The 25,112-nt window shown below is 53.9% G+C and overlaps 1 protein-coding gene across 2 annotated transcripts in view; it reads right to left on the reverse strand.

The window, feature by feature from the left end:
- Nucleotides 1–22,680, reverse strand: part of e2f4 (E2F transcription factor 4) — a 45,070-nt gene extending 22,390 nt beyond the window's left edge. Inside the window, exons 1-2 of one of the 2 annotated variants that reach the window (XR_005461847.1) lie at nt 22,340–22,680; nt 937–1,046 (exon numbers count right to left, since the gene is read on the reverse strand). Coding sequence is in view for 1 of the 2 variants with exons in the window: in XM_038807074.1 (XP_038663002.1) it covers nt 937–1,046; nt 22,340–22,456 (227 nt within the window). In the remaining variant the exon portion in view is untranslated. The remainder of the gene's footprint in view (nt 1–936; nt 1,047–22,339) is intronic. The other variant, XM_038807074.1, reaches the window with a different exon arrangement.
- Between the last annotated feature and the right edge of the window lie 2,432 nt (nt 22,681–25,112).

The following is a 25,112-nucleotide window of genomic DNA, read 5'->3' on the forward strand; positions in this document are numbered from 1 at the left end:
TCACTAGTCTAGATTGCCCATCACTAATATCAACTACTGCCCTCACTGCACCATCCCACTGTCTTCATTGCACTCACCCCACTGCCCACCATCCGCCACTACATGCCCCCCGCTTCCACTCCCCTCGGCGTGACCCCCACTTCCACTCCCTGCGCCCCCCCATTCCCACTCCCCTCGCCGTGCCCCCCGTTCCCACTCCTCTCAGTGCCCCCTCCGCTGCCACACCCCTCGCCGTGCCCCCCGCTCTCACTTCCCTTGCCATGGCCCCCCCGGCCATACCCTCCCCCACTCCCATTCACCTCGCTGTGTCCCCCCCACCTCCCACTGCTCCCCCCACACCCCTCGCCGTGCCTCCCCCGCCCCCACTCCCCTCGCTGTGTCCCCCCACCTCCCTCGCTCCCACTCCCAGTGCCCCCCCCGCCGTGCCTCCCCCGCCCCCACTCCCACCCCCCACACCTCTCGCCGTGCCTCCCCCGCCCCCACTCCGCTCGCTGTGTCCCCCCACCTCCCTCGCTCCCACTCCCAGTGCCCCCCCCCCCCCCCCCCCCCCACGCCGTGCCCCCTGCTTCCCTCGCCGTGCTCCTCCCTTGGCCATGCGCCTCCCCCCTCCCAGGATGACAGAAGGGCATTCAGAGGTCAGAGCGGGTGATTATCCTGCCTTTCCATCAATTGCCCCAGACCCAACAACTGCTCCGAGCCATCGGCCACAGCAGAAACAGCAAAGTTTTGACAGTGATAGTACCCCGAGGGCGGAGGGGGGAAGAGAGAGAGAAAGGGAGAGAGAGGAAAAGGGAGGAGGGGGAAAGCAGAGAGGGCCCCGAGGGCGGAGGGGCGCAGGTGAGAAGGAGAGCAAAAGGTTTGGGAGGGAGAGGGAGACTCGGAAATGGTCTGTTGTTAAACGCTTGCCCCGCCGCTCGGTTTTGCAGACGCACTCACTTCCACTGAATGCTGTTTTTCGATTTCTTCTCAATGAGCCCGATTCCCTCCAGAACGTTGGTGATGTCATAAATCCGTCGCTTCTGCCGCACAGCCAGAGTATCTGCTGCCTGAACAGAAAACAGAATTTACATTGAAAATGTAAGATAAAACATTTGGCCCAACTGCCCCATAATGGTGTTTAACTCCTTCCACCCACCTTTCCCTCTATTAACCTACCCTTCCATTCCTCTCTCCCTGGTGCACTGAGCTTCCCCACAAACCCTTCCAAACTATTTTCTTCAACAACATGTGGTAGCAGTTCCACAATCCAACCACTCTTTAAGCAAGGAAGTTTTTTTTTTCTCCAAATTCCCTAATGGCTTCTTCTTTCTCATTTCATGCGATGTGGGTGTCACTAGCAAGGGATACCCATCCCCAATTGCCCTTGAACTGAGTGGTTTGCTCGGCCATTTCAGAGGGCATTTAAGAGTCAAGCAAATCACTGTGGGGCTGGAGTAACATGTAGGCCAGATCAGGCAAGGACAGATTTCCTTCCCTAAAGGACATTTAATGAACCAGATAGGTTTTGACGACAGTGATGGTCATCATAGCCATCATTACTGGGACTAACGTAATATCCCAGATTTATTTATCAAATTTAAATTCCAACATGGCTGAGGTAGGATTTGAACCTATGTCCCCTGGGCCTCTGGATTATTGATCCAGTGACATTGCCACAAGTCCAGAATCTCCTCCTTATTAGAACATAGAATACTCTACAGTGCAGAAGGAGGCCTTTCGGCTTATGGATCTTCACCAACCCTCTGAAAGAGCACCCTAACTAGGTCCACCCTACTCCCGTCCTATCCCCGTAACCCCACCAAACCTACACATCTTTGGACATTAACGGGCAATTTATCATGGCCAATCCACCTAACCTGCACATCTTTGGACTGAGAGCGGAAACCGGAGCATCCGGAGGAAACCCACGCAGACACGGGGAGAAAGTGCGAACTCCACACAGACACCGGAGGTTGGGATTGAACCCGGGTCGCTGGCGCTGTGAGGCAGCAGTGCTAACCATTTACTATGACTATCTTATAGCTGTGGCACTTTACTCTGGTCTTCCCAGAATGCAAACATCTCCATATCCACCTTATCAAAGCTTTTCACTGCCTCTAAAAAGAGTTCAAATAGGCTCAGCCCTCAGTCTTCTCTATTCTAGAGAAGAGAGCCGGAAGTCAGTTCAATGTCTCCTGATCAGTATAACCTCTCCGAGCTGATGTTGTTCTGGTAAATCATTTTTTATACTTTCTTCTGTGCCTATGTATTTTCACAATGTTTAAGAAGTATTTAAATGAGCATTTGAAATGCCATAGCAAACAAGGCTACGGACCAAGTGCTGGGAAATGGGATTAGAACAGATAAGTGCTTGATGGCTAGTGCAGACATGAAGGCCGAAGGGCCTCTATCTGTGAATCCATTGAATCCCTACAGTGCAGGAGGCCATTTGGCCCATCGAGTCTGCACCGACTCTCTGAATGAATACCCTACCTAGCCCCACTCCCATTTTGTATTCCCGTAATTCCACCTAACCTTCTGTAAAACTCTATGACTCTAATCTGAAAACATCTTTCATAATAATGTCAGGTCACGTTAGAGTGTCCTGAACTGAACCATATGCTGGGGGATGGACAAAGAGCGAACAGGCAGTGAGTTCAGACAGAACAAAGTCACTCGAGTGAATTGGGGAACCTTTACCCGTCTCGATCTGCTTCATAGGGAGGTTTAACTGTGGACGGGGAATATCTGTCGTGTATTACCCCTCCGCACCTTCACTACAAGGCTCAAAGAAGGTGTCAAAAACTGATTAAAAAAACAAAACACTGAAATATAAAAAGGAGAAAGTCAACTCAGTTCAGTCAGCCCTGCCCCCGGACTGGGGAACTCCCACGCAGACACATCCGGGTCGCTGAAGGGTTGAAATGACTGCGAGGCGACTCACTGTCCAATGGGGTGCTGACACATTCACCGACTTCATCTGCCCATGAGCTCCTGCTGACTGGCAGACTGGCACCAAAGGGCAACATGTGGCAAAATGGCAGCAGACTGGCACAGCCAGCAGGCAGAGGGTGATGTATGCCAGTTCTATCAGCGTTCCCAGGTAGGCCTGACAATGAAGGTGGAAACACAGAGCAGGCTGGCCTCGATTGTTTGCATCCAACTGTCCTTCCCCCTCCCTCAAAACCCCAATGCCACCATGTTTTTAAAAAATTATTTCACAGAACGCGGTTATAGCCATAATTACCCTTGAACTGAGTGGCTGACTCAGCCATTTCAGAGGACAGCTAAAAATCAACCACATTCCTGTGGGTCTGGAGTCCCATGTAGGCCAGACCAGGTAAGGATGACAGATTTCCTTCCCTAACAAGCATTAGGGAATGAGGCGGTTTTTATGACAATTGACAACAGTTTCATGGTCACCGTTACTGTGACGAGTGTTCAATTCCAGATTTAATTAATTAATTGAATTTAAATTCCACCAGATGCCCTGACACATGGCCCCAGAGCACGAGAATACTAGTCCAGTAACATAACCACTCTGCCACCATCTCCCCTTTCTTCCTGACGTCATCAATTCTGTCTGCCATATGGTCCCACAGGCACCAGAGCCAGTTTTGAGTTTCAAGACCCCCAAACTATTTGGCCGCAGAGGGCGTCACAACTGCAGTCCAGATGGCAGCTAACAGTGCAGATCCTGGCTGCATCTCCTACAGCCAAGCCCCACCTGCCAGCTCACTGGGAACTTGCTGCCTCGCACAAAAGGGTGGCGCAAGCCTCTGACTTTAGATAGGCCGCCAGGAAGGAGTTCACAGAATTACTGCCACAGGATCAGGCCATTCAACCAGTCAAGGTAGATCCCACTTCCCCCACAGCCCTGCAAATATTTCCCTCTGGAAATATTGGAACGCATCCGACTCTGGCAGGACTGTACATATTTTCAGGTCAAGTTTGCAACGTATGACAAAGAGCACGATGACATGCCTTCACCACACTCCAACCACACTGTGTAAACAAGCTATTCCTCATGTCACCTTTACCAATCATCTTCCAGCTGTGCCCGCTGGTTCTTGACCTCGGCCAATGGAAAGTTTCCCTCCGTCTACTCTGTCCAGACCCCTCAAGATTGTGAATACCTCATATACAATCTCCTTCAACTTTCCCTGTGTGAACTTTGTACTGCACAGTACTGGGGAGGGCTCTACGCTGTCGGAGGAAGCAGCTTCTGGCGGAGGCTCGAAATGGAGACCACGCAGCCCCCTCAGTTTGGTAGGGAAGATCCTAAAGGGTTATTTTGAAGAGCGCAGGAGCTTTCCCCGATGTCCTCGCCAATATCAATCCCTCACCTAACACCTCAATTTCACCTGCTGTCTGTGGGAGCTTGCTGTGCACTAACTGGCTTTTCCTGCATTACACCTGCGACCACACCTAGTGTTAAATCGGTTGTAAAGTGCGCCGGGATATGCCCGAGATCGCAAAAGGACGCAATATAAATGTGAGGGGATTACAACCCCCCTTTTTAAAAATATTTTTTTTTCTTTTTTAAAATAAATTTAGAGTACCCAATTATTATTTTTTTTCCAATTAAGGGGCAATTTAGCGTGGTCAATCCACCTACCCTGCACATCTTTGTGTTGTGGGGGTGAAACCCACGCAGACACTTGGAGAATGTGCAAACTCCACACAGACAGTGACCCAGAGCCCGGATTTGAACCCGGGTTCTCAGTGCTGTAGTCCCAGTGCTAACCACTGCGCCACCCTGCTGCCCTGAAGTCCCTTTCTGAAAATTATGACTGAGACTGCCCCCGCCATATTGCCAGTCCGGACTCTCCTGCCAGTGGGAACAGTCTCTACATTAAAACCCCTGCTCATCTTCAGCATCGCCCTTAACTTTCCCGCCTCAAAGGGGAACAGCCTCGGTGCCTCGAGTCTCTCCATGGGACTAAAGTTTCTCTCTCTCCGGATATCATTCCTGTAAATCTCCTCCTCTGTACCCTTTCCAAGGCCCTGACATCCTTCCAAACATGTGGCACCCAGAACTGGCCACAATTCTCCAGCTGCAAAGATTGGGGGGGGGGGGGGGGGGTTCTCTTACCAATGTTCTATAAAGAGTTTGTTTAGCATCATTCCTTTTAAAATCCATTCTTTAATTTTTTTTTTTTAAATAATTTTATTGAAAGAGTTTTTCCATACAGACATTTACCCCTACTAAGTTTTAAATTATTTACAACACAATCCCTCTAGGCAAATGTCCCTCCCTCGCCCGCCCTCTCGCGCGCAACCAGTCCTCCCCCCCCCCCCCCCCCCCCCCAGGCAACCTTAACAAACAAGGCAGCCTACAGTTTCAGACATGAGCAGCGAGCAGACTTGCCCGCGTTACAGTCGTGCATGTCCCCCCACGATCCTTGCTGCCCCCCCTCCCCTCCCCCCCACCCCCCCTCCCCTCCCCCCCTCCCCCCCTCCCTCCCCCTCCCCCCCACCCCCCCTCCCCCCCCCCCTCCCCTCCCCCCCCCCCCTCCCCTCCCCCCACCCCCCCCTCCCCCCCCCCTCCCCCCCACCCCCCCCTCCCCCCCACCCCCCCTCCCCCCCCCCCTCCCCCCACCCCCCCTCCCCCCCACCCCCCTCCCTCCCCCCCCACCCCCCTCCCCCCCCCCTCCACCCCCCTCTCCCCCCCCCCCCCCCCACACCCCCCTCCCCCCCCTCCCCTCCACCCTCCCTCCACCCCCCTCCCCCCCCACCCACCCCACACCCCCCCACACCCCCCTCCCCCCCACACCCCCCTCCCCCCCCCTCCCCCCCCCCACCCCCCTCCCCCCCCACCCCCCTCCCCCCCACACCCCCCTCCCCCCTTCGTCGAGCCACTAGGGACGCAAAGGCCAGTATTCCGGCCTCCCTAGCCTCCTGTACCCCCGGTTCTACCCCGACCCCAAAGATCGCAAGCCCCCATCCTGGTTTGACCCTGGACCCCACCACCTTCGACAACCGTCCTTGCCACCCCCTTCCAGAACCCTTCCAGCACCGGACATGCCCAGAACATATGCACATGGTTCGCTGGGCTTCCCAGACATCTGACACACCTGTCCTCACCCCAAAGAACCGGCTCATCCTTGTCCCCGTCATGTGAGCTCTATGCAGCACCTTAAATTGAATGAGGCTCAGTCTCGCACACGAGGAGGAAGAGTTGACCTTCTCCAGTGCATCCGCCCACGTCCCGTCTTCTATCTGCTCTCCCAGCTCCCCTTCCCACTTGGCTTTCAGCTCCTCCCCTGATGCTGCTTCCGCCTCCTGCATTATCTTGTAGATGTCTGATATCTTCCCCCCTCCGACCCAGACCCCCGAGAGCACCCTATCACTCGCCCCCTTACTGGGGAGCAGGGGAAACCCCTCCACCTGCCGCCTAGCAAATGCCTTCACTTGTAAATATCTGAACATGTTTCCCGGGGGGAGCTCAAACTTCTCCTCCAGCCCTCCCAGGCTCGCAAACCTCCCCTCTATAAACAGGTCCTTCAGCTGCCGTATGCCCACCCTGTACCAGCTCTGAAATCCCCCGTCGATGTTCCCCGGGATGAATCTATGGTTCCCTCTTATTGGCGCCGCCAACAGACCTCCCATTTCCCCCCTATGTCGCCTCCACTGCCCCCATATCTTGAGGGTGGCCGCCACCACCGGGCTCGTGGTGTACCTCGTGGGGGGGAGCAGCCATGGTGCCGTTACTAGGGCCCCCAGGCTTGTGTTGCCACAGGACGCCCTCTCCATTCGTTTCCAAGCTGCCCCCTCCCCTTCCATCATCCACTTGCGCACCATTGACACATTTGCCGCCCAGTAGTACCCCGAGAGATTGGGCAGTGCCAGCCCTCCACTGTCCCTACTCCGCTCCAAAAAGACTCTCCTCACCCTTGGGGTGCCATGCGCCCACACGTAGCTCATGATGCTACTCGTCACCTTTTTGAAGAAGGCCCTAGGGAGGAAGATGGGCAAGCACTGAAATAAAAACAAGAACCTTGGGAGGACCGTCATTTTGATTGACTGCACCCTCCCCGCCAGCGACAACGGTACCATGTCCCACCTCTTAAATTCCTCCTCCATCTGTTCCACCAGCCTGGAAAAGTTCAACTTGTGGAGGGTCCCCCAGTTCCTTGCCACCTGCACCCCTAAGTACCTAAAGCTCTTTCCTGCTCGCTTGAAGGGGAGTCTCCCAATACCCTCTCCCTGGTCCCCCGGGTGTATCACAAAAACCTCGCTTTTGCCCAAATTTAGTTTGTACCCCGAAAAGTCCCCAAACTCTGCTAATAGTTCCATTATCTCCGGCATTCCCCCTTCTGGGTCTGCCACGTACAGCAGTAGATCATCCGCATACAGCGATACTCGATGTTCCTCCCCTCCCCTAGTCAGTCCTCTCCACCCCCCTGAACCCCTCAGTGCCATCGCCAACGGTTCAATCGCCAGTGCGAAAAGTAGGGGGATAGGGGACATCCCTGCCTGGTCCCTCGGTGGAGCCCGAAATACTCCGACCTCCTCCCGTTTGTCACTACACTCGCCGTCGGGGCCGAGTAGAGCAACTTCACCCACTTAATAAACCCTTCCCCAAACCCAAACCGTTCCAACGTCTCCCACAGGTACTCCCACTCCACCCTATCGAATGCCTTCTCCGCGTCCAGCGCTACCACTATCTCAGCCTCCCCCTCCACTGCCGGCATCATAATTACATTCAGCAATCTCCGCACGTTCGTGTTGAGCTGCCGCCCCTTCACGAACCCCGTCTGGTCCTCATGATTACCCCTGGCACACAATCCTCTATTCTAGCTGCCAGGATCTTTGCCAGCAACTTGGCATCCACGTTCAGAAGCGAGATAGGCCTGTAGGACCCGCACTGCACGGGGTCTTTATCCCGCTTCAATATTAGGGAGATCAGAGCCTGCGACATTGTCGGGGGCAGAACCCCCCCCTCTCGCGCCTCATTAAAGGCTCGTACCAGTACCGGTCCCACCAAGTCCACATTTTTCTTATAGAATTCCACCGGGAACCCATCTGGCCCCGGCGCCTTCCCCGCTTGCATCTGACCTATTCCCTTGACTAGCTCCTCTAGCCCTATTGGCGCCCCCAGCCCTTCTACCAGCCCCTCCTGGACCCTTGGGAACCTCAATTTGTTTAGGAAGTCCTCCATTCCCCCTCTCCTCGTCGGCGGCTCAGACCGATACAACTCCTTGTAAAAATCCCTGAAGACCCCGTTCACTTCTTGCCCCTTCTGCACTACCTTCCCGCCCCTCTCCTTCACTCCCCCAATCTCCCTAGCCGCATCTCGTTTGCGAAGCTGGTGTGCCAGCATCCTGCTCGCCTTTTCCCCATACTCATAGACCGCGCCCTGTGCCCTTCTCCACTGCGTCTCTGCCTTCCTGGTGGTCAGCAGGTCGAACTTGACCTGCAGGCTGCGCCGTTCTCCCAGCAGCCCCTCCTCTGGTGCCTCCGCATATCTCCTATCCACTTCCAATAGCTCCCCCACCAGCCTCTCCCTCTCCTGCCTCTCCTTTCTTTCTCTGTGCGCCCTTATGGAGATCAGCTCTCCCCTGATCACTGCCTTCAGGGCCTCCCAGACCATCCCCACCTGCACCTCACCCGTGTCATTCAAGTCCAGATAGCTCTCAATGCTCTTCCGGACCCTTTTACACACCTCGTCGTCTGCTAACAGCCCCACATCCAGCCGCCACAGCGGGCGCTGGTCCCGCGCCTCCCCCATTTCCACATCCACCCAATGCGGTGCATGATCAGAGATCGCAATGGCCGAGTACTCAGCTTCCCGTACCCTCGGGATCAGCCCCCTGCTCAACACGAAGAAATCGATTCTGGAGTACACTCTATGGACGTGGGAGAAAAATGAATACTCCCTCGCCCTCGGCCTACCAAACCTCCATGGGTCTACTCCTCCCATCTGCTCCATGTACCCCCTCAGCACTTCTGCCGCTGCCGGCCTCCTATTGGTCCTTGAGCTCGATCTGTCTAGCCCGGGGTCCAGCACTGTGTTAAAGTCCCCCCCCATGATCAAGCCCCCTGCCTCCAGTCCCGGAATGAGGCCCAATAGGCGCCTCATAAAACCCGCGTCATCCCAGTTCGGGGCATATACGTTGACCATCACCACTTTCTCCCCCTGCAGCTTACCCTTCACCATCACATACCTACCCTCCTTATCCGCCACCACCTCCTCCGCCACGAACGACACCCTCTTTCCCACCAGAATCGCCACCCCCCCGGTATCTTTGCGTCCAATCCAGAGTGGAACACCTGTCCCACCCACCCCCTTCTCAGGCGAACCTGGTCCACTACCTTCAAATGGGTCTCCTGTAACATTGCTACATCAGCCTTCAGTCCCTTCAGGTGTGAGAATACCCTTGATCTCTTGACCGGCCCATTCAACCCCCTCACGTTCCAAGTGATCAGCCGGGTCGCAGGACGACCCGCCCCCTTCCCCTGCCGATTAGCCATGTCCTGTTCCCTGCTCGCCCCGGGTCGACCCTCCCCTTCTGACCCGCTCCCCATGACGATGTCCCCCTCCCCCCACCTCTCCAGTCCTCCACTTCCCGTTTCTGGTCTTTTCAGCAGCAACCCGGTGTCCCTCCCTAACCCCCCTCCCCCCCCCCCCCCCCCCCCCCCCAGGCTAGGACCCCTCCTAGCCGCGATGTACCCTCCATCGTACTCCCGTAAGTCAGCTGGTTCACGCTGACCCGGCTGCTCCTGCCACACTCCGACTCCCCCCGGCTCGGGGGGGGGGGGGGGCCTCCCCCCCCTTGCCACTCCTCCCTGGCCCCGCTCCAGCGCGGGAAAGGTCGCCATTGCTAGCCACGCCCCGCACTCCTCCCCTCCCCCCTCCTCTGCCCCGCGCGCGGGAAAACAGAGGAAAGCCCGCGCTTTCGCCCTGCCACACCCCCCCCCGCCATCTTCAGTTCCACCCCCGTCCCCGTCCATGCCTGTAAAAGAACCCCCCCTAGGGGCCCATATCCCCGATCTGCTCTCCCCCCCCGTCCCACCTCCCCAACTTAACATCATAAATAACAGATAGACCACAAATAACAATGTACTTAACAGTCGCCCTCTACCAAACAGCATAAATAACCATAAATAACCATGAATAACCACAATAACAATAACTAAGGGAAGTTGGCCAAGGGGGAAAAAACATCAGAAGAAAAACCACAGCAAGAGTTCAAAATCCAAACAAAGAATTCAGCTGAAAGTACCCGAGCGGCTACGGCCGCCAAGTATCCCCTGGGTCTAATTCGAGTCCAGTTTCTCTTCCTGTACAAAGGCCCACGCCTCCTCTGGGGACTCAAAATAGTGGTGTTGGTTCCTGTAGGTGACCCACAAGCGCGCTGGCTGCAGCATTCCGAACCTGATCCGTTTTGCATGTAGCACCGCCTTCGTCCGGTTGTACCGGGCCCGCCGCTTTGCCACCTCCGCACTCCAGTCCTGGTAGACCCTCACCGTCGAATTCTCCCACTTGCTGCTCCTTTCCCTCTTGGCCCACTCCAGCACTCTCTCACGGTCGCTGAGTCGCTGGAACCGCACCAGCACCGCCCTCGGGGGCTCATTTGCTCTTGGCCTCCTAGCCATGACCCTGTAGGCCTCTTCCAGCTCCAGGGGCGAAGGGACGGCCCCTGCCCCCATCAGGGAGCTCAGCATTTCTGCTACATATCCCGGGAGGTCTGACCCCTCCAGGCCTTCTGCCAGGCCCAAGATCCTCAGATTCTTCCGCCTCATTCGGGTATCCAGCTCCTCAAAACGGCTCTGCCATTTCAGGTGGAGTGCCTCGTGCACCTCTACCTTTCCCACGAGGACCGTGGCCTCCTCCTCCCTCACAGTCATCTCCTGTTGCAGCTCCCGAATCGACGCCTCTTGGGTCGCCTGGGCTCCCATCAGCCTGGTGGTCATCGCATTCATTGACTCCAAGAGCTCCATTTTCAGCTCCGTAAAGAAGCGCAGGAGAGCGGCCTGCTGCTCCTCCGCCCATTTCCTCCATTCCTCGGGTGCGCCACCGGCCGCCATTTTGGTCTTCTTCCCCCGCTTTTTTTTGGGAGCTGCTGTTGCTTTCTTTACCACCCCACTCCGGGTACCGACCATAAAGTTGGTCTGGTTCTCTTCAGGGAGCCTTCCCCCACCGGGATTTGTCCTTACAGCGCCGTTGGGGCCCTCCAATCGGCCCGAAAACACCTTTGTAGCAGGAGCAGCCAAACGTGCGACTTAGCTGGTCATAGCCGCAACCGGAAGTCAAAATCCATTCTTTAATAAGACCTTTTATTCCATAATGTGTTTTTGCAAGTCTGTAACAGTGAGGCATATAGCTAAGCGCCAGAGACCCTGGTTCAATTCCGGCCTCGGGTGACGTGGAGTCTGCACTTTCTCCCCGTGTCTGCGTGGGTTTCCTCCAGGCGCTCCGGTTTCCTCCCACAAGTCCAAAGATGTGCAAATTAGATGGGGTTACAGGGTCTAGATAGGATACGCTTTCAGAAGGTCAGGGCAGACCCAATGGGCCAAATAGCCTCATTCTCCATGCTAGGGATTCTATGGATATGTTCCGTATAGCTGGGGTAGCAGGTACAGGTCAACGCTCAGGCTGGCATAGTGAAGGGTTGTGATGCCACCAGAAATGGATCTCTGGTGGCAGATGTTGAGTACGTGGGTGATGGTGCTATTTGAATGGTCCCAGTCACAATGCCAGCTGTTCCCTATTGGCCACATCTTCCCTGACCTGTCATTAAACGGTTGAGTGTGGCGCAGATTTTCTGTGGAAGGCCAAAGCCTGGGACTCTGGTGTATTATCAGGTTGCAGTCATACCACTGGAGCTGTGTTGGTCTCAACATTCTCGTTCAGTCAGCTGACTGCAACTCGAGGGAGTAGCGAGATCCTACCATTGACCTCAGTGCCAACAGCTCAATGCACTTCCTCAGCCAGGATCCCAGTCCTCACTGGATGCCTGGCAATGCCCACTGTAAATTCATGGATTTCAGGTGGGCAAATGTTTTATTTTGCTAGAACCAAGGTACAATCCTCAAACTGGCACACCTGCTTCTCCCACCCACAGCCCACAAAACAGCGCCAGGTCTACGGATGGTTCACATTGTGTGTGGGTGGGTGGGGGGGGGGGGGGGGGGGAAAGAGAGAAAGTCCACCCTCCAACTGTAACACAAGTGTCCGAACGGAGTGACACTCAAGGGACCTGCCCTGCACCATCCAAGCAAGTTGTCTGTGTCACCTCGTGTGTGGGAAACATTTCTACAAAACCCAGCACTGTGGGTGTTGGCCCTGCTTTCCCCGTCTCTACTCCTCAGCACTGGCTCCTGCCAGGGTAAATCTCTACCATGGGCCTAACGGCAATTCATGTGCGAACAAAGAGCAGCCAGGCTATGCAACCGCACAAGGCATCACCACCGTCTCAAATCCTCATGCAGGGCCGGGGAGGTGTCACTGATTGGCTAGTGCAAATGGGAATATCAAAATATTTTAAACCACCCTCGCCGGTCTTGGTGGGTGGGGGGGGGGGGGGGGGGGGGGGGGGGGGGGTACTGAGTTCAATGAAAGGGTCAGAATGGGGAATGGCCATCTTCTACGTCCTCAGTATCCCGCCCCATGACACACCTTCCACAAACTAGCTGCAACGTGTTTATCCAGCATCCATCAAGGATGGGCCGCGTGATTGTCCTGACCACTATCCCACCCACCCCCTCCTTGCGTGGTGGGCATTTGGCCAGAGTTGTCAAGGGGGATGCTCCAGATTGGAATACTGGGTGCCCGTGACTCACAGCAGGTCTCTGCCAGCAGTAATTAGCCAGTGGGCCCTGGGACTCGGTGCCACCTCCAGCGCTCATCTGGATAGCTGAGCCATGCAGACAGCCCTGTCCCTTGGGAAAGAAACAGAGATTCTGACAGGTATTCAATAATCACCGTGACGTGAAGTGGCTGGGGGGGGGGAGAGCTGGAGGGACAACATCACTCCACTCCTCCAACCCCCCCACCCCCGTGAACAACAGTCTGATAACAACACCCCCATCCCAGACAGAACCTGTAGTCGAAGCAGAGCAGAACAGAACCTGTCATTAGGGTATTGTGGTACTGGTTACCGCGGTGAATCGCTCTCATTCAGGTGAGGCATGATGGGATATTAGAAGACACTCCTCAGATATGCAATTCTATCGGCTCACTCACCCGACAGTTTTAGCTGAATAGAGTTGCTTCAATGTGGTCAACAGCACTCACCATTACTGGAAATCTAATATATGCCCACCACACACCCCCTCCTCCCCCATCCAAAATCAGAGACCCACCCCAAGCACACCCCTCCATCCAGGACACTGTCCTTTTACACGCTCCAAATAAGGCTCAGTCCACTCAAACTCGAATAAGCCCCAGTCCACTGAATTATCTCTCCCTTGGGCCAAGCCCCAATCCCTCCAGTCTGGGCCTGGCCATCAAGCCCCCCCCCCCCCCAAACCCCTTTCCCAGGACCGTACCCCTCCCCACGAGTCCTGTCTAACCACAGCCCGCCCCTCCCAGGAGTCCTGCCTATCAGACCAATTCCCCCACCCTACTTCCCAGGGGACCAGCCCATTAGACCGCCCCCCTCCCTCGGGGACCTGCCTATCAGATCTCCCCCTCCACTAGTCTCCACCACTCCCAGGCGACCTGCCTATCAGACCTGCCCCTCCACTAATCTCCACGCTCCCGAGGGGATCTGCCTATCAGACCCTCTCCCCTCCCTCCCCTCTGGTCTCAGCACATCGCTGTCACATTTCCCAAAGCACTGAGCAAGGCCCGTGTTTGTCCCATCATACCTAGCCCCTGGCACACAGTCATCGGGGTTTTGCATATTTGACAGTGGGCTGGCCACAGGCACTCTGCTGCTGATTCCCTGAGGCCCTGTTAGAACACGGTTTGCCAGAACACGGAGCTCGGTATAATGTGGGGTCACCTTCGACCCCCAAAAATAATTTCTACAAATGCCTAGGACAGAGACACCCGCTTTAAAATAAAAATAATGAACAACAGCCATTGAATTATTTGCTTGACTTTACACAGCACCTGCTTTATTCATTTATTTTGGAGGGCTGCACAAACTGTCTGGAAACGTACGCAGTATTTGATCTGGTGGGATTATGCCCAGACACCGGGGGCCAGCTATGAACAAACCTGGTTTCACCTATAATGCTGTCCCGAGGCAAGGACCCTCTTCACTGGGCTGTGTTATAGCGGGGGGACCTGATCTCAACACACAAAAACACAGTTAACTCCTTTGGATGGATTATTTTAGGTGTACAGTCAGAAGAAGCCGTTTTGAAGCCGTTTTGAAGTGATACCTGATGTCTGACGGTTCGACAGTGTGTTTTGGGCATATTGTTTGGGATGTGTGCGCAACAGCCATAATGTCTTAGCACTGCCTGTCCTGGACCCTGCCAGCAAGGTGCCCTTCAGCAGCGCACCGCTCTGCACCCCCTGCCTCAGTGGCACCCCGGCATTTGGTTCCTCGTCGGCTCCGTTGAGTCCCCTACACCCAGGGAATTCGAAAAGTTACTCCCTGACTGGTTTAAATGCACCAATCAGGGAGCTGCAAGATCCCACCAATCAGGGAGCTGCTTTCAGGAGCAGGCAGCCGAAAAGAGGCGGGCAGCACAGGGTTCCATCGACCACCTCAGTCATTCCTGGCAGTGGGAACAACATTGATCTGAAGCGCATTAAAACTGGACAGAGGCCTTGAAGGCCTTAGTTCAGACAGGAGCCCAAATATTACCAACAGGACCACCAAATTAGCACTCGGCTGGACCTGAATGCAGTTCCCCAAGCAGGCCCAAGGTCCCTAAGCTTGCTTTCGTCATGTGAATCTTTTGATAATTTTGCAGAACACAACACTAGGTAAATGGTTGCACAGGTCACCCCAGAACAGCCCCACCGTGGAGCATTGTTCAGGATAACTCCAAGCTCCTATGTCCTCTGCCATGCTTCCCTCTATCTGCTGAATCAGAAGGAATGCACATCCTATTTCAGATGACAGCAGTGGTTGTCTGGGCCAGACTCTTTCCAGGGGCGCCACGGTCACTATTTCTCAGAGCCAGAACAAGCCCCGTTGCTAACCACCGCAATCTAGCCAGCAAGCACATTGCCACCTGCCAACCGCGCCCATTAACCTGCAGTAGCTTCACCCAACCAGCGGCAGGAGGGCTTCACATCCGGGCTGAGGGCCCCAATTCTCCCCCTCCGCCATTTAAAAAGACATTTATATTAAACAGCAACTTGGAAAGTCTCTAGGGATAATCCTGAAGCGCGACACTCACACAAAATGGATTTTTGAGTGTAATGACTCGGAGAGGCACATATTGCTCAGTCAAGAACAGGAGGCAAGTGAGTTGTTGGGTTAATTTTTGGTGGGTCAGTATTTGTTGGTCAGGAGGAAAGCCAGGCAGGAAAGTCCACCTCTGAACTGTAAGCCGAGATCTCTCACTAAACGACAAGGACACGAGGCCTTGGGTTCAGTGCTTCATCCCAAAGTATGGCATTGCTGGTAATGTAGCAGTTCTCAGTACGGCACCAGAGTGTCTGGCAGCGTGCAGCGCAAACCTCTGGGATGCAGATTCAATAAAGCCGAAAAAAACCAGGACCATCGCCCCCACCCACTCCGAAGATCGTGCATAACAACTGTCCACTGCTCATTTGCAATAGGGCATGAATCAACGGGACAGGCAGAAACAATGATTCCCCCGGGCAGCAAGGTGGTGCAGTGGTTAGCACTGCTGTCTCACGGCGCCCAGGACCTGGGTTTGAACCCGGCCCCGTGTGCAGTTTGCACATGCTCCCCGTGTCTGTGTGGGTCTCACCCACACAACCCAAAACGATGTGCAAGATAGGTGGACTGGCCACGCTAAATTGCCTCATAATTGGAAAAAAAGAATTGGGCACTCCACAAGATGGTGGCTGTGCTTCACGCTCTCCCTCCAAATCCAATCCAGGGACCGACAGAAACAGTAACATGGTTTTTTGCTCAGCGGCCTGCCTGGGTGAAGTGTGACCAACAAGAGTGGGGGCTGGTGCAGAGCAGAAAGGCTGGCAGGACAGCGCCAACCACAACCCGAGGTTCACAATTCTGACGGCGGGCGAGGGGGAACATTGACCTGCAAGATGGCGAAACGCAGAAACAGCTGACGGCTCCTGAACCGCTCCCACAATGCCGTCTTACACTTTGCCTTTACCATGAGCTGGCTGCCCAATGCCAACATAGGCTGGACAATGTGCCACAGGCAATGACATGGCCCGGCAGAAACCAAATATTCCCTTGCCAACTGCTCGTCAATCCCTGGCTCATTCCTAGTTAAAGTAGGAGCCCAGAAATGCAGGGAAGGCTTATTCGGCCTGGGGGAGAGGCCAATTACCAGGGGGCACAGACTTAAGGTGATTGGTTGAAGGATTAGAGGGGACAGGAGAAACCTTTCCACCCGGGGAAGCTGGGCATCAGGGATTGGCTCCCTGTACCGGCAAGCAGCACAGTGGTTAGCACTGCTGCCTCACAGTGCCAGGGACCTGGTTCGATTCCGGCCCTGGGTGATTGTCTGTGTCGAGTTTGCATTTTCTCCCATCGTGTCTGCAAGGATTTCCTCCGGATGCTCCGATTTCCTCCCACAGTCCAAAGATGTGCAGATTAGGTTTGGGAGCTACAGGGATAGGGAGGGGGTTTGGGCCTAGGCGGGGTGCGCTTTCGGAGGGTCAGTGCAGACTCGATGGGCCGAATGGCATCCTTCTGCACTGTAGGGATTCTATGGCAGAAACCCTCAATTCACTTCAAAGATATCTGGATCGGCACCTGAAGTGCTGTAACCGGCAAGGGTATGGACCAGGTGCTGGAAGGTGGGAATAGAATGGGCAATTCATTTTTTCCCAGCCGGTGCAGACACGATGGGTTCAATGGCCTCTTTCTATTTCGTAACCATTCTACGGTTCATTTTCAGGGTGTGGTGTCATGGACAGGGTTAGCAATTATTGGCTGCCCAGCAGGTAGGGTGCTAAGCCACCATCATGAACTCATAGAATCATACAATTTATAGTGCAGAAGGAGGCCATTTGGCCCAATGAGTCTCCACTGTCCCTTGGAAAGAGCAACCTACTTAAGCCCACACATCACCCTATCCCAGTAACCCCACCTAACCTTTTTTTTGGACACTAAGGGGCAATTTAGCATGGTTAGAGAACTTAACCTGCACAAAGGGCAGCACGGTAGCATTGTGGATAGCACAATGGCTTCACAGCTCCAGGGTCCCAGGTTCGATTCCGGATTGGGTCACTGTCTGTGCGGAGTCTGCACATCCTCTCCGTGTGAGCGTGGGTTTCCTCCGGGTGCTCTGGTTTCCTCCCACAGTCCAAAGATGTGCAGGTTAGGTGGATTGGCCATGCTAAATTGCCCTTAGTGTCCAAAATTGCCCTTAGTGTTGGGTGGGGTTACTGGGATAGGGTGGAGGTGTTGAACTTGGGTAGGGTGCTCTTTCCAAGAGCCGGTGCAGACTCGATGGGGTGAATGGCCTCCTTCTACACTGCAAATTCTATGATCTATGATCTTTGGACTGTGGGAGGAAACCGGAACACCCGGAGGAAACCCACGCAGACACTGGGAGAACATGCAGACTCCACACAGACAGTGACCCAAGCTGGGAATCGAACCTGGAACCCTGAAGCCGTGAAGCAACAGTGCTAACTACTGTGCTACCGTGTTTCAGTCCTTTGACTCGGGGCTTTTCACAGTAACTTCATATGAAGCCTACCTGTGACAATAAGCGATTTTCATTTCATTCCCAGTGCCCTTAATCAGCCGTGGGGGGGGGGGGGTGGGGGCCTTACATCGCAAGGTTGTGCGGCTTTGTGGACCACTTCAGAGGGTAATTTGGCATGGGACTGCAGTCACATGCAGGCAAGAGGAGGAAAGCATGGCAGGTTTTCTTCCCTCGAGGGCATCAGTTAGCTTCATGGCATTTTTAAGTGACAAACAGCTTCACTGATCAGGAATGGGAAGGTGCCGCAGATGTAGTTGTGACCCTGGGCTGGGGAGTGGGAAGGCTGATCACATCAGCCCAGGCCCCTTCCCAGTGTCCAGCCACACTCACTCACCCAGTTGTTAGCATCCTCAACAAGGCCAGGAGCCTCACCTCCGGTCGAGTACATAACAAAGAGTCTGCACGAGACTCGTCGACAATTTGAGGTGGGAGGGATTCTGGAAGAATTGGACCGAATATCCCCAAGCAATCAACGCGCATTGTTCACATCAAGGAGCGGCTGCAAAATAGTGGCGGCTGGGGTGGAGGTTACCCCTGACCGTTGAACCTTAACCCAAGCATCAGTCGGAGCAGAACGGCCAATTCAGAAAAACACTGAAGGAAACATCAATCGCAGAACGGGCTGCCCTGGTATATGTCTGCGAAACAGGCCAGACCTCTGCTCCTGCACCCAGAGCATGGCCCAAGGCACAGAGAGCCACACAGGAGGGAAGTGATTATCGCAAGGGAGTTCGGCCATCAGTAAGCAGCTTACTCAAATAAATTCCACCCCTGAAAGGAGAAAATAAAAGCTGTGCTGAAGCAATTACGGAAATTCGAAACGGCAGATAATTCACCTTTAATTACGGGTGTTCACAACATTACCAGGAGTTACAATGGGTTCCGAGGGTCAAAGGTGAAGGAATGCTCCGGATGGCATGAATGGAGTTTGCTATTCCACTCCCCAGGAACCCATGACACCCCCTTAATACTTTGTCACCTTTGACCCGCCAGGGCCATTTTCACTTCCTGACGGAAGATCATGAATGGAACAGGGCCCCCTCGCTGGTGACAGTGAGGCAGGACTGCAGAGGGCTGGGGATGTGTCGCTGTGAATGTCCCTCTGCTCAGCAGAAAGCACGCAGAGAGGGGGAGCACGGTGGCACAGTGGTTAGCACTGCAGTCTCACGGCGCTGAGGCCCCAGGTTCGATCCTGGCTCTGGGTCACTGTCTGTGTGGAGTTTGCACATCCTCCCAGTGTTTGTGTGGGTTTTGCCCCCACAACCCAAAGATGTGCAGGGTAGGTGGACTGGCCATACTAAATTGCCCCAAAATTGGAAAAATGAATCGGGCACTGTAAATTTAAAAAAAAGACACAGGCACATCCAAAGGCACTGCCCCCGACAACCCCCCCCCCCCCCACTTCAAAGGTTGGCACACTGACAAAACACCCTCAAATAACAGCTAGAATCTCAGCAGTCTTAGTGTGGCTGGCCAAGTCTAAAACATTGAGATGCTGCGAGCAACTTGAGCTTCATCCCGGAAGGTCGAGAAGAGACCCCCATTGTTTCAGAGTTACTGCTGCCACCATCGTGTGAGCCAGTGGTAGGGAGGCAGGCGTGAGACTTGTGGCTTCAAATTTAGAGTCTCCGGACTCAACACTAAAACCGCAGCAAAGTCCCCCCCACCAAAAGTATAACAGGTATAGCCTTGTGTAACATCAATGCCAGTCACTGACAGTAGTGTGAGCTCCAAGAGTGATTGACGGACTCACTCAATCAGCTCCATTCCGGCTGTAAATTGCAGTCTCCCTCGATGTCACTCCGGCACGTAAAGAAACCCACCGCGATCCGCACCGACTTTCCCTTGGTTCTAACCACCGCGGGTTATTCACCCCAATGGGCAGGGAGCGCCGGCAGGCCATCAAACTGTGAAGAGAATCAGGGCATAGCTCAAAGCCGATACTGGAGCAGGGGAAAGCCTGGGTGATTCCAAATACTTCTCTCCCCCCCCCCCCCTGCTTTCAGCACCCTCGCCGCTGCCTCAGCTGGGGTCAGCAAGGTGCGGACTGAAGCTCTTCAAGTACCGCAGCACAGAGTGGTAATGCCTTGGAACAAGCAGAATAACCTACAAATTCCAGGCCCAAGGAGAGAACGACAGTTTCTACAGGTCATTGGACAGGCTCGGTCACAGTTTCTTAAACTGTGCAAGGGTGGAGATCAGAATGTCAATCTCAAAGATTAAATCAATTAAGGAACCTTAATGGGTTAACATCCCCCAGAATACAGCAAGAGTGTGTTGCGGGGTCGCTGACTGGTCCTCCCAGGATACAATTTCCACCTTCCTCCTGAACTCCGGCCAAGGGCCACTCTCTGAAACATTACACAAGGGAGCTGTCCTCACCTGCAGGCTATTGAACTGTATGAGCAGCGCTTCATGCATGAATGTCTTAACTGGACCCCCCCCCCACCCAACGTCCGCCCCCCCCACCCCACGTCCGCCCCCCCCACCCCACCCCACGTCCGCCCCCCCCACCCCACCCCACGTCCGCCCCCCCCCCCACCCCACCCCACGTCCGCCCCCCCCCACCCCACGTCCGCCCCCCCCACCCCACCCCACGTCCGCCCCCCCCTCCCCACCCCACGTCCGCCCCCCCACCCCACCCCACGTCCGCCCCCCCCAACCCCCCCCCCCCACGTCCGCCCCCCCCAAGTCCACCCCCCCACCCCACCACCCACCCCACATGTCTCCTTTCTCACAGGACACCCGGAATGGTGATGGAAGCGGAGACTGCACTGCTGTCTTGTCTGAGATGCAGTAGTTCAGCAGAGCTCGAGGACTGAACCGCTTGACCTCTGGGAAACTGTGTGTGGCACTGAACAATGCAACAAGCGGCCACACCGCCAGAGAAACAGTGTGTGCGAGAGTGTGTGTTTTGTTGAACAGACTCCAGCATTGTTTCAGGCTCCGCCAAACCATGCAGCAAAGCGAAGATCTACCTGCCTAGCCCGAGTTCAGTAACGGTTCTGACCTCGTGGATTTCAGCAATGTCTCCGTCAGACAGAACACAGCACCGGAGCCAGCAACAAGCACTATGTCCTGACTGACACGGACAGGTCGGGTTCCTCTCTCCTTCAGTTTACAAGCACGTACAAGATAACATGCACTCGTGCCCCTCCCTGCAAATAAGTAGAGAGAAAGACACCACTGCAAATAGACATTTCAACTTTCCCCAATTCCCTCGCCTGATAATTCGACCTCCAGAATTCTCCTTCCCCGCGATGCCTTAAAAATCAACAGATGCCACAAACGTTTATCAAATGCTGAATGAAACACCAAGAGGAGGGAGGAGGTGGATATTTAATTTGGGCTCTTTTGGGAGAGATGGGGTATAGAAGAGAACAAGGGACCCTTAAAGCTTGAGAAAGCAAACGTAATAACTCGTATTTGTTAAACATACAAATTTGGAGTGAGCCACACGAAACTGTGCTTCCATTCAATAGGATTGTGGCTAATCTGACTAACCTCAACTCCACATTCCTGCCTACCCCCAATATCTTTCACCCACCCACAGATAATCAATAATCTATCTGCCTCAAAAAAGTATTCAAAGACTCTGCTTCCACCCCCTTTTGGAGAAATAGCTCATCTCTATCCTAAATGGGCGGCCCCTTATTTTTAAACAGTGACCCCGAGGTCCAGATTCTCCCACAAGAGGATACATCCTCTCCACATCCACGCTGTTAATACCCTTATACGGGTGACTAAATGCTCAAATGGACTGGTATGGGTCCTGCTGATTGGGGGGGGGGGGGGGTTACGGGAAACAAGCTGCACCCCCTCCCAAACATTGGGCTGTCACAGCCACTCCATCAGCTAGATCATATAGAGCAGGCAGAAAATAAATGGAGGTCGCTCGAATGCATGTGCGTCCCTCAAAACACAGGCAGGACACATGCTGACTGCTGGGGGTGGGGGGAAATCAGAAGGCCAGCTCATCTGGGTCAACTAAGGGCTGTATTTTATTTTTTTGCGGGGGGGTATGGGCAGCAGGAGGTGCAGCACGTGTTCACCCCCCCCCCCCCCCCCCCCGGGCTGGCGTTTGGAACGCGAAGACACTTTGGAACGCGGCGACTGTATCTTTTTGTGTCTCCGCGTTCCATCGCCTCCCTCGTGTTTCCTGTAACTCCGCGCCGGCCTGTGTCACTCTCCCTCCAGCCACCTTTCCGCTTCCTCTTGCCTCCCGGCTTCATTACACGCATATCCCCTTTCCCAATTCCGATCGGATCTCTCTCCTCCATCCTCTGACACCCCCTACCCTCTCCCCCCCCTCCTCTGACACCCCCTACCCTCTCCCCCCCCTCCTCTGACACCCCCTACCCTCTCCCCCCCCTCCTCTGACACCCCCTACCCTCTCCCTTCCTTTGCCTCTCATCTTCCCCCTTACCCTCTTCCCTCCCTCCTTTGCCCCTCACCCACCTCTCCCTTTGCCCCTCGCCCACCTCTCCCTTTGCCCCTCGCCCACCTCTCCCTTTGCCCCTCGCCCACCTCTCCCTTTGCCCCCACTCTCTCCCCCTCTATTTCTCACCACTTTCAGGTCGAGCACGCCGTCCTTGGCCTCCTGCAGCAGGGACACGAACTTGGTGGTGAGGAGCCCCAGGCTTTTCTCGTGTCTGCTTGGAGTCTGCGGTAGAGACTCTGCCATCTTTTCCTGCTCCTCTCTCTCTCTTTCGGGGTATTTTCTCTCTCTATCTGTATATATTTTCTCTCTCTCTGTCTGTAGCCGTTAGCAGCGCGCAGCACGCCGGGACTGATTTGAAACTGGGAGCAAACAGCAGCCCCGGCTCCGGCCAAGGGGGTGTCTGCAAAGGGCAGCGCTCCGCACAAGACGCAAAATGTAAATCTTGTATGTGCAGCTGCTCGCTGCGGCCTTAGGGAGCGTCTGCAAAAGGAAGAGGAAAAAACCCAAATCACCCCGCAGCCAACCGGAAACTTGCCTGGCCGATTTAGGGAGCATCTGTTAAAACTTGCCTGCAGAAGCGCAAGGGAGCGTCTCCAAGAGGCAACTCTGTAAAAGAGGGTGAGAGGTGGAAATTATGTTCCTGGTAAGGCTCACCAAACCCACCACAAATAATGGGACAGAAATGATGGGTTGGGATGCCGAAGTGCCCCAAACCTCATGTAGCAGATTTCTAGTCCCACAGGTGGTTATGGTTCAGGGAGCGTCCACAAACAGGAAAGCTCCAGGAACTGCAGCATGTGTTAGGGAGCGTTTGCAAAAGTTGGCATTCAGAGCAAACCGTTGGAAGCATTTGTAAGTGAGGACACATACATGGAGTACTGAGCATGGGCAGGAACATAGGTTAGGAACCATCCAGAAAGGACAGGACTTTTTTTGGTGGGGGTGACCGGGAGGGTATACAACAAAAATTGTACTTATATAACACCTTTTAAAATAGTGAAACACCCTTCACATGAGCGTTACCAGACAACAGTACACAAGATTACAAATGGAGGGGACCTGACAAACAGCCTGGAATCCAATCGATATCTTGAGAGATGAAAGCAAATTACTGTGGATGCTGGAATCTGAAACAAAAGAAAAGACTGGACAATCTCAGCAGGTCTGACAGCATCTGTGGAGAGAGAAGGGAGCTAACATTTTGAGTCAGGATGACTCTTTGTCAAAGCTGGTGCGATGCCTTGAGAGCTGGCAGGGTAATTCGCAAATAATGGCATCAAGGTTATAGTCACCACACAGGAGTTCATGGTGGACTGGCTTTCTCCACTCTGCCCCATCATGCTGCCTCCTCAGAGGCTAATTAGAGCCATGAGAATTCAGTCAACGTTTCATTGGAATTTAAGGGCACAGGTTGTGAAAACATGCTGATTCATTTTCACACTGACATCTGACACAGCCTGTGTCTGTGTGAGTGAAGTATGGCGCTTGGGGTCATGGAAGGTCAGCACGAGACAGCCAGCATTTGAAAGTTGCCAAAGCCACCTCCAGGTCTTTTTCAGAGCATCACTGAATATTTTGCACATTCTCTGTTTGCCCAGGGACTCTCTCCAACTTCTTCAATATGACCCATGGGTCTTTCTTTTGGAGAACTATGCAGGATCAATGGAGGGCCATTCACCATAGCCCTGCAAATTTGTTCTTCTCAAGTATTTATCCAATTCGCTTTTGATAGTCATTACTAAATCTGCTTCCATCCCAACTTTCAGTCAGCACTTTCCAGATCCCAACAACTCACCGTGTATAAGGAAATATCTGCAGATCTTCTCCACCTTCCATCTTCTGCCAAACACCTTAAATCTGTCCCCTCTGCTTCCCAACCCTCCTGCTATTGCAAACAGTTTCTCCTTATTTCTTCTATTGAAACACTTTACCATTTTGAATGCCTCTATTAAGTCTCCGCTTAACCTTTTCCGTACTAACAGTAAAATGCCTCCCCCCGACCCCAGTTCTCCACCTTCTCCCCTCTTTTTGAACCATTTTACAAATTTGCCCCTGCTTGTTCCTCCCACAGCCACTGACACTTGTTGGGGAATGAGCTCCAACCTCTTGAACAACTGACTGCTGCTCAGGTGTGGGACCCACCAAGTGCCTTACATTTTATGAAGTACCTTTGGAGGCATAGCTGGTGTTGCAATTCCGAAGATGCGGCAGTCAGTTTTCAAAGCAACCTTCGACAAACAGCAAGGTGACAATGAATGGATAATCTGTTCTTAAATTATAACTGACGGATATACATTGAGGAGCGTGCCCCTGTTCACCATCGATAGTACTTTCAGCTATGTTATTACCACCTGAGAGGGGAGACGGCCTGAGTTTGATATCTCCTGTAACAATGCAGCACCCTCTCACTGAAGATTAGTGAATTGGGTGTCTCATTGTCTCTCTTGGTCTGTTTCACAATGAGCCAAATGAATCTTCAGGAAAGTCCAAAACAGTCGAGTATCTACTGCCGATTGCTCATCAAGGTGAAGGATATCAGTATCAATTGGGTCTATCCTCTATGTTTAACACACAATGTCTGCAAGTGCCATTATAGAATGAGTTGTATGTTGGGTAAACCTCTTGGCTATTGCAGCATTCTTTCCTGCTACCTCTCTTCTGTGGTGTAACTCGTTGGCACTTGGCCTCTCACGGGCCACGAGTTCTGCTCATCCTGACTTAGCCAACGTATTTCCTGCAATGGCATGCTAGCTTCACCCTCGGATGATCAAAATGCTCCAGGGTTCCATCTTATTCCTCATCTAGATGCTGTCTCTTGTCCACATTATTCATCATCATATCTAAGCTGATGAAACCTGCTCCGTTGCCACTCTTGGTTCCACCTCTTGTTGCCCTTGAT

This window comes from Scyliorhinus canicula, chromosome 9 (assembly GCF_902713615.1).
Source record: "Scyliorhinus canicula chromosome 9, sScyCan1.1, whole genome shotgun sequence".
Lineage (NCBI taxonomy): Eukaryota > Metazoa > Chordata > Chondrichthyes > Carcharhiniformes > Scyliorhinidae > Scyliorhinus > Scyliorhinus canicula.